Below are 12,074 nucleotides of genomic sequence, written 5' to 3'. Positions count from 1 at the left end.
ACAGCAGGGATCTCCCGCCTGGGAAACATGTTCTTTGCCGCCGTATAGCGAGGCGGTGGCGGCAATGTTTTATTTCACGAAGCTGCGACACTCGACATCCTCCTCCTCCTCCTCGTGGCGCGAGGCGGTGGCGAGTGACGTCAGCATCCCCACCCCCACGTCACGCGCGGGCAGCGGGCCGCCATAGCAACCGGCACCCAACGACTGCAGGGGGCGCCCGAGAGAAGCTCGCCGGCTCTCTCGCGCAGCGAAGGCCGTTGCCATGGCGACCAGCGGGCCTGCCCGCCCTCCCCCGGAACTCTCCCCTTCCTCCTCCTCCCCCCCAGCGCGTGGGGCGAGATCGAGAAGCAATGCTGCGCAGAGCGAGGCCAATACGGTACCCGGCGTGCTCCGCGCCGAAGGTGCCGGAAGTGAGTGTGCATTTCCGGCGGCAGGGTGGCCCGGCCTCCTGCTCCTGCTCCTGAGGGTGAAGCGCTCTCTCTGTCTCCCGCTGCTTCCCCGGTCCCGGCCTCGCCATGAAGGACGTGCCGGGTTTCCTGCAGCAGAGCCAAAGCTCGGGGCCCGGCCAGGCCGCCGTGTGGCACCGCCTGGAGGAGCTCTACAACAAGAAGTGAGGGGGGGCGGCTGGGGGAGCCTGCGGGAGGTGGGGAAGGGGCGCTCTGCCGTTTTCCCTGGGGCGACTTTGCGCCTTTTTCTGGAGATGATCCGCTGGGGGGGCTCCTGCTCTTGAAGGCCAACCCCCCCCCGTTCAGGAAGCTGGTACATCGGGCCTCACTCCCGAGATGTGTGGGCAGGCTGCTTGCCTTAGGAAAATGGTGGATAGGCACGCGTCGCTTGCCTTGGGCCAAGGTGGCATAAGCACAACAGGGTCGGAAGTGTTAAGCACTTGGCCGTCTCCATTGAGGCTCTGCGCTGGCCTGGTTGCCAATATGTGTGTTTCGTGCAAGGGTTTCTGTTCATATAACTCGGGTTTGATTTGGGTAAATACACCGTTGAGGGTTTGCTGTGGTCTCCTGGCTGCTGTACTCTTCCCTTGCTCGCCCTCATTTTGTAAAATTGACAGCCTGTCCTTTGCCATTTCCATTGTCGTGTGTATGTTTTACAGACTCTGGCACCAGCTGACCCTTCAGGTTCTGGACTTTGTGCAAGACCCGTGCTTTGCCCAAGGAGATGGACTCATCAAGGTAATCTCCCAAGTCTTACCTTAGTCATTGAGATGGTGATGGGTTGCATTATTTGTATTCTAATTCACAAGATTCTTGGAATTACCATAAATAAGAAAAATTTAAATAAAGAGTAGTGTAAATGTATACCCCTGGTTTCTTGTGAATTGTGAGTTGCCAATGATGAGGCATTTAGGGGAACTCCACTGAACACATCAGTTCCAGGACTTTGTAGCTTATGTCCTAATTTTTTTGCTTTGTAAATTCTGTTGACTTCTGTATCACTTTTTTGGCATTTGGGATCACATTTTTATTCTTTCCAGGAGTGAAAGGGTGCATTTTGTAATTACTGTATAATGCTGGTACTCTAAATAGATGATGCAAAATGGTATGAGATGACATTGCAGTGATAAACTGCCAGATTAAATCATTGGTGGGGAACCTCTGCTCCCAGGCCTAGTTATGCCTACCAGTCCTCTGAATTTTGACCACCAGGCCATTTTTGGCACAAACAACACCGACCTGTCAGTCATCTGACACCATATGACATCAGGCATGGATAATCTGTTATCTCCAGTCTAAGTGCTGTTTGTCAAGACTGGAAATAAGGGATCTCCTTTCTCCTATCTTAGTGCTAAGCACTATAGTGCTAAAATCAGAAATAAGCCCAAGCGTATAAAAAAAACCAGGCAGTACTGTGGGACCACAGTACTAACGGCAGATATAAGTCTGTGCCTACTCCCATGGTTTGAAGTTTGAATCACCTGGTCTCATAGTACATTGGGTGATTAACAGGTGGGTAGCCCCACCCACCTGTCAAAATGGCAGGAGGAGGATGTACTAGTTCTGGATCCAGCCCACCCTGTATTATAGTTTAGAAACTACTAAATAAATGAAGGGTTGCTTTAAAGGAGGACAGCATGACAGACAGTTGTATGAAAAACAAGAAAGATTGAAGAAACTGGATATGTTTGGTCTGGAAAAGAAGATTGAGAGGGGATATAGAAGTTGGAAGGGACCCAAAAGTTATTTAGCCCAACCCCTTGCAATGGAAAAATCTCAGCTAACCCATCCATGACAGATGGCCATCCAACCTCTGCTTACAAACCTCCAAGGAGGCAGAGTCCACCACATGATAGCACTGTTGAAATAGAGGCTCTCACATAGAAATGATCACATACTTGTTATACCTAGAGGGCAGGACTGACTGGTTTCAGTTACAGAGGGATAGATTTCAGTTCAATATTAGGATAAAATGTTTTACTGGTAAGAGCAGGGTTGGTGTTGACAGCCTTCGTGTCACATAATTTGCAGACATCTTTGTAGCACAGAGTTGGTCTGCTAATTGGCCTGGTGCCAGAAGCCAGCTCTCTGTAGATCAGGTCCTTGGGGATCCTGCCATCTTCCATTCTGTGGACATGAGCAAGCCAGCATACCTAAGCTAAACCATGGCTTAGTGTAAATGCATGAGCTCTTGGAGAGAGATCACATCTGCTTTGCCCTTTCTCTGGGCTTACTGGTATTACCCATGGTTTGGCTTGGCATGTTGTCCAAACCTGGGTTTTGATGTTTCTCACTCCAGACAAGGCATGAGTTGTAACAAAGGTGTTGTGGTCTAGTGCTGACCCAGGGCTTAATATTGATCGTAAGGAATTCCACACACACTAATCAAACTGTAGATAGTGTCCTAGATGTACTAATGATCAACTTGACTTGTTAACCAAAACACACTTGTACTTCTAAACTTACCACCTCTTTCTTTGATTTATAGCTTTATGAGAACTTTATCAGTGAGTTTGAACACAGGTAAAGATTTTAAAATACTTAAAATTTAGGGGAAACCTTACATTTTAAGATCAATATTTTAATTCTAAAGTTCATTATTAAACTTAATTGCTATTAAAACTTCAGTTGTTCATGTTACCATCTCTTTATTTCAGGGTGAACCCTTTGTCCCTTGTAGAGATCATTCTTCATGTAGTGCGGCAGATGACAGGTAAAACATCTTCATTTTATCATAGCTATCTTTCATTATGAACTGGTTCGGGGGGGGGGGATCTGAGGCCAACAATAGGACCTTTAGGAAAGTAACAAAGGATTGAACTAAGTCTTGGAGAAAGGGAATTATTCACATTTCAGTCTTTGTGGACACTAGCCATTAATACTCCTTAACTTTGCTATAAGGCCAGCAGAGATGTATTAATGTAGAATTTGAGAATCTAATTCTAGGAGTTTGACAGACTGAAGGCCTCTTTTGGTGCTGGTTTCTCCCTGGGACTGATCCAAGGAAGTATCTGGGAACTGGCTTTTGGCTTGCACAATCACTCCCCCTCAGTGTAGAGAGAAGTGGAATGATCAAACAGGAGATCTCATGTTACTTTGAACACGAGCTCTCCTCTGACTTTGGGACATTAAATCAGGAGAACCTTGAAACCAGAAGTCTGAGCAAAAATTTTGTCATTCATTGTTTCTCGGAACGAAGGGAGGAAGCATGCCTTGAAGCCCTCTACTCCTCTCCCCAAGGACAATATCATTCAGGCAGGTCCTCAATTCTAAAACTTTTGTGATAGGTTCCAATAAGAGGTTATGTGAATCTTAATGTAATTGCTTGCTTGTACCTCCTTAGATCCTAATGTAGCCCTTACTTTTCTGGAAAAGACCCGAGAAAAAGTAAGTATGATATATGACAGATACTTTATATAGTACTTTGATCCACTTGCATGGAATTGTTTTCAATGCTGTTACTAGTTTTTATTCATTGCTGTAGCCTACTGATGTTTTTATCACTCGTTTTAAAGGGGTGTAGACTTAAAGGGGTGTAGAATTATAGGTTTTGTGTTACAATTTCTGTGTACTATCTTTTGTCCTGAAAGGCACAATATAAATTAATAACACATCTACTGAACTGGCCATCAAGCCAGTTTCATTGCCAGTAAGAAAATGATCAAGGATAGTTATACAGTCAAATTTGGAAAAACTGCTAACTACTTACACCCTCTTTGGCAGACACTAGTTTCATTGCTATTTGAAACAATAGCTGTTTTATTACGTTCATTTTGTATTGTGGCTGCAGGTGAAAAGCAGTGATGAAGCCGTGATTCTATGTAAAACTGCCATTGGAGCTCTGAAATTAAACATTGGTGATCTACAAGTCACAAAGGTGAGACAAAATACATATTTTCTTGTTCATAATAACAAAACCTTTTTTGAATTTGCTGTATTGGACGGCTCTTGCATTTTTTTTGTGCAGCCCTTCTTCTAACATAGGAGAGGGCAGACTTCAGGCCTTAATAGGTACTCTGAAAAACCGTCAGCTGGAGGCAGGTGCAAAAGACATAAACTTAGAATTGAAGGACATTTTGTGTTTGAGCAGGTGCTGATCAGCATGATTTGTTTTGGGTACTAGAACTGAGCTGGGTTTGCTCTCTTTCCATGCAAAAATCCATTCCTGATTACCCCCAAGCATTCTTCATTGTCACAGGGGGAGAGGCATTTTGTTGCCATTGTTAAACAGTTGAGAGTCAGAAATCTTTGCCATTGTACTGGACATCAGGCAAGGATCTACCAGTATCATGGACCTACTTCTCCCCAATACTGGATATGTGGAGAAGACTAAATTCTATCTGCTTCTTGTGTTCCACTTTGTGTTACCGGAAATGCAATACAGTGGTATCTCTAGTTAAAAACTTAATTCATTCCGGAGGTCCATTCTTAACCTGAAACTCTTCTTAACTAGAGGCGTGCTTTAGCTAATGGGGCCTCTTGCTGCTGCTGCGCCGCCGGCACACGATTTCCGTTCTCATCCTGGGGCAAAGTTCTCAACTCTAGTAACTCTTCCAGGTTAGCAGAGTTTGTAACCTGAGGCGTTTGTAACTCGAGGTACCACTGTACAATACAATTTAAATACAGTGGTACCTCGGGTTAAGTACTTAATTCATTCCAGAGGTCCGTTCTTAACATGAAACTGTTCTTAACCTGAAGCACCACATTAGCTAATGGGGCCTCCTGCTGCTGCCACGCCACCAGAGCCCAATTTCTGTTCTTATCCTGAAGCAAAGTTCTTAACGTGAAGCACTATTTCTGGGTTAGAGGAGTCTGTAACCTGAAGCGTATGTAACCTGAAGCGTATGTAACCCGAGGTACCACTGTAATCAAAAGTGTTGGTATTTCTGATAAGATACTATATTGAGTTTTTTTCAAATAAGATGCTGAGTATGCAGTAACAGTATTTGTGCTTTTGACAAGTGGCATTATTATTTCCATTCTGATGGCCAGAGATCACTTTTGATTTGATTTCTTTTGCTGGTATAATCCAGTAACATAATCCATGGCCCATTAGAAACTGTTCACAAAAGTCTAAATAAACATCTTGCAATGTGTTCATACTTTGTACAAATGAAAGCTGTTTATCAGTTTGCCACAAGCAAAGAATAGGGGTTTTCGAACCTGTAAACATCTGTTTAGAAACTTGTTTTGGCAATTAACAAGGTTATTAAATTTATATAATGGAGGTTGTTTCATTTTTTTATAAACCACTATTAGGAGCTGTAGTGTTCAAGCAGACAAGTATATACAGTTGTGGATTTGTTTCTTCAGCAGAGTTGAGACTTCAGCAGGTCAAGTCCTTGTACCAGCAGAAATAAAATAACAAATATGTTCTGATCCTTAAGTTAATGTGATCACGCCATTCTTTGGAGTTGTGTGTTTTTCTCTCTTCAAACATTGCTTATAATTGTTAGGCAAAGTATTGCAACATGCTTTTGTGTGTATGTATATAAAATACATGTGGATTTTAAGGATTGGTATCACCTTTTTTCGCTTTAGGAGACCATTGAGGATGTTGAAGAGATGCTGAATAATCTTCCTGGTGTGACATCTGTTCACAGCCGTTTCTATGATCTCTCCAGCAAGTATTACCAGACAATTGGGAATCATGCCTCTTATTATAAGGATGCATTAAGGTTCCTGGGCTGTATAGATGTCAAAGATCTCCCAGGTAATGCTCTTTTCTTCCCATATTGAACAAAATGCATTTGTTTGTGCTGTGGAGACCTGTATCAAATGGATTTAATTTACTGTGCAGAGAGGGAAATAGAAATTATCCTCAAGATTATTGTTGTTGGAACCTGGAGTTTCAGGAAAATAGGCCTAAGACAAATAATTTTCTGTACCTTTGTGTGTAGAATGCTCACATTTTTATTGAACGTAGGAGAATATATGTACACGTGTGTGTGTGTGTGTGTGTGTACTAAAATGGGGTGTGGTCTCTCAGACTGTTGCTTGACCCAGATCTTTCTTCTTTTCAGTGGCAGACCAGCAGGAGAGAGCCTTTACTTTAGGGTTAGCAGGACTCCTTGGGGAAGGAGTCTATAACTTTGGGGAACTGGTAAGTAGAGCTTAATTGGTGAAAATGTTCAGGAACCAGAAGCTAGCTACTATATCTCAATGTCCTACTTTATTTCCATCCTCAGCTTATGCACCCAGTGCTGGAGTCTTTGAGGAACACTGACAGGCAATGGTTGATTGACACGCTTTATGCCTTCAATAGTGGCAATGTGGAAAAATTCCAGGCTTTGAAGTCAGCATGGGGGCAGCAGGTAGGTGGCTGGTTTGACTGATTAAATAAGTACTTCCTCTTTGACTTGCTAGTGGAAAGTAAAGCTTATGCACTTCTGAAAACAGCTGGTATAGATTCAGAGTCTTCAAAAAAAACCTTGGGGCAACAGGACAGAGTTCCCCCATTAACTGTTTTAGAGTACTTAAGCCTTGGGACACGGGCCAGTTCAGGAAGGATCTGCTGCAGGGAAGGTCTAAATAACTCCAAAGCATCCCACTTCAATTTAAAATCCATGCTCTGAAACAGATGCATTGCCTGATGTCTTGAACTGTGTAGTAGCATTCAGTTTCTCACTCCCATAGAGGAGATGTTGGTTTAATCAGGCTTAACGGTTGCATTTAGAAATTAAACACTTCTGTTGAACAATTTACAATGGTAGGTCTAAGGCTGTGGTTTCGTGACACAAGACACATGAAATGATGAGCGCTTTCTGTGTGTTGCATGCATCTTGTTAAATAAAAGAAAAGACAATAAGATTTTTGGAGTAACTAAAGTTCTCATCTGTCATGTCTTACAGCCAGACTTGGCTGCAAATGAAGCTCTTCTTCTACAGAAGATCCAGCTGCTGTGCCTCATGGAGGTAAGTCTAGCAATTCTAAATTATATAATCTGGTCCTTCCCTGTAGTGGTTCTCACTTGGGGCAGAAGTTTTTAATTTGTATTGAAATGTAACATACAGTATATTGCTATTGAAGATCTAGTCCACCTTTCAAATAATGTCTTGCACAGAGGCAAACAAAGCTGGGGAAACCAAGCTTTATGATCACTATGTTGGGAACTTCTTTTTTCACGTAAGCCCAGGTTAGTTTTAACTTTAGTTTTACTTGACTGCAGATGACCTTCACCCGACCAGCTAACCACAGGCAACTCACTTTTGAAGAGATTGCTAAAAGTGCCAAAGTCACTGTAAATGAGGTGAGTTGCATTTGCAGTTCTTTATGAGGGAAACAAATGTTCAGGGACTCTGTGTCATTCCATTTTCAAAGACATTTTCATTTCAGATAATCCCTGTTAAAATTTATGCAATTAAATTTCCAGATAGGCATTTACAGCAGCCATGATCTTGGACATTTTCCCTTTCTCTGTTTGTTAAATCCCTCTTTTTGAGTTGTAGCAAGTACTCAGACTGGTAAGTTGCAGTGATTTTTGTGGAAACAACTGGATATGTTTCTCTAAATCCAGTAAGGGACTCTTGGTTTTCTCTTCCTGCAGGTGGAGCTGCTAGTGATGAAAGCCCTGTCAGTGGGTTTGGTGAAAGGCAGTATTGATGAAGTGGATAAGAGAGTTCACATGACCTGGGTCCAACCACGGGTGCTGGATTTACAACAGGTAACCACTCTTGCGGAAATCTCAGTGCAACACTCTCCTTTTAAAGCATGGCATGGAATCTTAGTAAAAAACAGCTTTCTGGGGAGAAAGGGTGTGATTTCTTTGATTAATCACACTGTACTTATATGTCTTCCTTTACTTCAGTGCAGAAACAGCTTTATATGGTCACATGTTGAATTTATGACACATTGAATAATTGACTTAATTCAGTTTTCTTCACAATGCTTACTTTGTTTCTGGCACCTTTGAATCTCCCTATCAAAACGTCTTGTCATTAAGACAAACCAATAAGACACACCATTGGGAGATTGCAGTTTATATTTTCTCTAAAACAGGATTTTAATGCAGTCTGTTGCAGGAGACATTCTGATGCAGAATGGTTAAATTTATCTACCATGGCCCTTATTTTGTCTTTATGTATTGATTGTGTATCCGTTAAGTCCAAGTTCCTAAAGTGCTTGTGGGTTTATTTCCTAGATAAAGGGCATGAAAGACCGCCTGGAGTTCTGGTGCACAGATGTGAAGAGCATGGAGATGTTGGTGGAGCACCAAGCCCATGATATCCTGACATAGAGGACTTTGCACTGGCTGAGGGAATGTCTTGTACTGTTGCTGAAACTGGCAGTGCCCTGACCACTGACTCTGTACTGAATTCTATTAACAGGGGGGCTAGGGGAGGAGGGAAAGAACTACTTTTCTGATGCTTGTACAGAGGACTAAGTGGCCTTTGCTGTGTAACCCTTTGGTGCTTGGAGTCGGGAATTCCCTCCTACGTGCTAAGCCATTTGATTAGCATTCTCCTTGGGAGCTCCCATCCTGCTGCCACCAAAGGCAATAAGGACTCCTTCATGGTGGATTAATCAGTCTTGGTGTGAGGCTGCCGCAATGGAGGATATTTGGGGCTTATGGGCTAAAGGGTGGAGGTCACTAGCTCCGCAGTGGGATGGCAGCAGGACTTCCATTGTGCATTTAGGGTGTAAGAAGGAAGGGCCATCTTCAGTCATTGGGCATTTCAGACGGACGTGGGGGGAGAGCATGACCTTTCTCCCTGCCAGTCCAAAGGCAGCATAAATGAGAACAAATGCCTCTTTCCCCTAGTCTCCCTCTGTTTTGCAGTAGAGGAAACTGCTCAAACCCCATCAATGAGTTTTCCAAGAATAAAATCATAAATTTAATGGATTTGTTTTTATACTCTCCTTGGTTTTGCTCTTGTCTTTTATGAACGTTTTATCCTGAAGTGTGATGCAGTCAAATAACTGCTGGAATAAACTTCTCTGCCTTCCCTCTTGCGCAGTTCTGTTGGTATGCTTTACACTGAGTCTTGAATTGAGCAGCAGTCCTATTATAAGAAGCCAAAACCAGAGTTAGCAGCTTACTTGTGCCCTTCAGAGATCAGTGGGTTTTAAATAATAATACTACTAATCACATGTCTATGGAAGGCATGATTTCGATGTTAGTATTGCTCTCAGTCTTAGAGCAGTAATGGGTGACTCTGGACTTGATCTTGAAAGGGGCTCTGTTCTCCAATTTTTGAATACATACGAAATCTCTATTTTAAAAAGCTTTTAGGTTTCCGTGACAATTTTTCAGCTTCATGTTTGAAGGTGAAATGGACATCTAACGATAAAGGCTTCTCTGGTGACCAATTGGCATTCATCCACAATAGGGTGCTCACCAATGTTAAAGGTTATCTTGAAAAGCATCCTTTTCACTGTGACTTTCACCTTGGACATGCCGTTAGTAAATTAAATCTGCCCTTGTTTTAGTTCTGGTCAGATTCCCTTGGGGGAGGAAAATGTCCAGATTTTCTTTAAAAAATGAACATAGAAAAATGGTGGGGGAAGTAGGCTAACAGCTCAGTCTACAGTAGAGCATGAGACCCTTAATCTCAAGGTCGTGGGTTTGAGCCCCACATTGGCCAAAGATTCCTGAATTGCAGGAGGCTGGACTAGATGAAGCTGGGGGGGGGAGTCCCTTCCAACTTTACAATTCTATGATTCTAGGGAAATCATAGGACCAGATATTTTTCTCTAAATTAATGAGAACTGTGGTGATGGTGAATTGATAATTATGATTAGATTATCTACCGTTCACAAGTTCCCAGGGCTGGTCAGAGCAGTGTAAAATGTCTTGTAAAAAACTATTAATCACTCACAAAGGGGCTGACTGGCCTATCTCATGTCAAAAAATCAGCAGCTAATAGTTCTTTGGTCATCTGCTAAAGAAACTAAAAGTATGATAACTAGCTGCTGCCAGTTGTGTATTAACAGCTTTCTGATAGCATCACAGCCTTGCTCAGTTAAAGGTACCCCTGCCCGTCTGGGCCAGTCTTGCCAGACTCTAGGGTTGTGCGCTCATCTCACTCTATAGGCCGGGAGCCAGCGCTGTCCGCAGACACTTCCGGGTCACATGGCCAGCGTGACAAGCTGCATCTGGCGAGCCAGCGCAGCACACGGAACGCCGTTTACCTTCCCGCCAGTAAGCGGTCCCTATTTATCTACTTGCACCCTAGGGTGCTTTCGAACTGCTAGGTTGGCAGGCGCTGGGACCGAACGACGGGAGCGCACCCCGCCACGGGGATTCGAACCGCCGACCTTTCGATCGGCAAGTCCTAGGCGCTGAGGCTTTAACCCACAGCGCCACCCGCGTCCCTAGCGCCACCCGCGTCACTCAACCTTTTATAGGTGTGGGGTTGGTTAACTGATTATATTGATACAGATAGTTGTGTGCTTTTGTACAACTGCATTTACAACATATAATTTCCACTAATTCAGCTGAGTGGTCCATTTTAACTGTGTACTGTGTATTCCAGTCTTTAGTCCTTGTGAGGGGGATAATGCATCTATCTGTAACAAAAGTATGTAGAGGCCATTGTTAGTGACAGCATACCTTGTTCTTAGAGATGGTAAATTGGTTTCTCAGTTGTATTGATCCAACCTGCAGTAGCAGCTTCGAATTTGAAAGAGTTCTAGTCAAACCATCACCCTGACATGCTAGTTATCTATGTGCAGCATTTGTTTGCTTTTCTGGAGGGGCATTTCATTAAGTTAGTCCCCTCCTGCAGTCTGGAATGGCACATCCTAGAAAAAGGCTAACAGTCAGTGTCGCTTGTTTCTTGCTTTCACTTTAAAGTGGGTTGAAAAGTATCTGTGGAACACATTTACTTAGAAGCAAGTCCCACTATGTACTGTGTGTATAGGATTGGGACTTGAGAGACATGAGAAGGCACTGCTTAATTGAGAAGGCTGTTAACCACATTCTCCTTTTTCTGTTGTACCATCTCCAAGTTTGTGGCAGAAATGAGATTTTAACGGGAATTTCAGATTTACAGCTTGATCTTCCAAGCCACTGCGCTATGCTAACTGATTCACTTCTTTCCTTGGCATGTTTTATTATTTCATGTTGCTATAGGGAAGAGGAATAAGGGGCATTTTTTCCTGAACAAACAAGTTCCACTGTGGTTTTTTAAAAGAATTTTTTTTATTAAAGAAACAGCAAGAGACAGCTTTGCATATGGGAGGATGCAAGTTCCTTTGGCATCTGCTTTGTGACCACGTTCATAGTGGAGAACTTCTGCCTGTGATTCATTCACGGTGCGCGTTCTTGTAATCCTCCATATGGCTCAATATCCAACCGGATGGCACCAAGAAGGTTACAAACATCACAGTCAGTCCAATAGCTTGTTCCTGTACAAAGAAACAGAGGTGAATGTCATCTGCAGCATTATGAATGTTGAAGAACATTCTGGGTTCTCCTGGGCTAATCACCATTTATAGTTCATGAAGGGAAGAAAGCAAGTGGGCTAAAGTTACTATGTGCTGTGTGATTAATCTTTATTTTTGTATAGTGCAGTGAAGTCCTTATAGGATGTTTGTTGTGGTTTTGAAAGAATCCTCAGTTGCCTGACTAGTCTGACTGCCAGGGCCCAAAATAATCTGCAGATAATTGAAAGGCCTTCTGTTGGT

The 12,074-nt window shown here is 43.2% G+C and overlaps 1 protein-coding gene across 1 annotated transcript; it reads left to right on the top strand.

Moving 5' to 3' along the window:
* The first annotated feature begins 393 nt into the window (after positions 1–393).
* Positions 394–9,398, top strand: PSMD13 (proteasome 26S subunit, non-ATPase 13). The gene is made up of 13 exons (XM_053396357.1): positions 394–610; positions 1,106–1,184; positions 2,935–2,969; positions 3,104–3,159; positions 3,790–3,833; positions 4,237–4,323; positions 5,988–6,159; positions 6,470–6,549; positions 6,635–6,760; positions 7,298–7,360; positions 7,615–7,695; positions 7,993–8,109; positions 8,587–9,398. Exons 1-13 carry the CDS (start codon positions 516–518, stop codon positions 8,680–8,682), a joined length of 1,131 nt encoding a protein of 376 aa, XP_053252332.1. The 5' UTR covers positions 394–515; the 3' UTR covers positions 8,683–9,398.
* Positions 9,399–12,074: the final 2,676 nt, after the last annotated feature.

The sequence above is a fragment of the Podarcis raffonei genome, chromosome 1 (assembly GCF_027172205.1).
Source record: "Podarcis raffonei isolate rPodRaf1 chromosome 1, rPodRaf1.pri, whole genome shotgun sequence".
NCBI lineage: Eukaryota > Metazoa > Chordata > Lepidosauria > Squamata > Lacertidae > Podarcis > Podarcis raffonei.
Note: the sequence above shows the minus strand (reverse complement) of the source record. Positions and strands in the feature narration are given on the sequence as shown.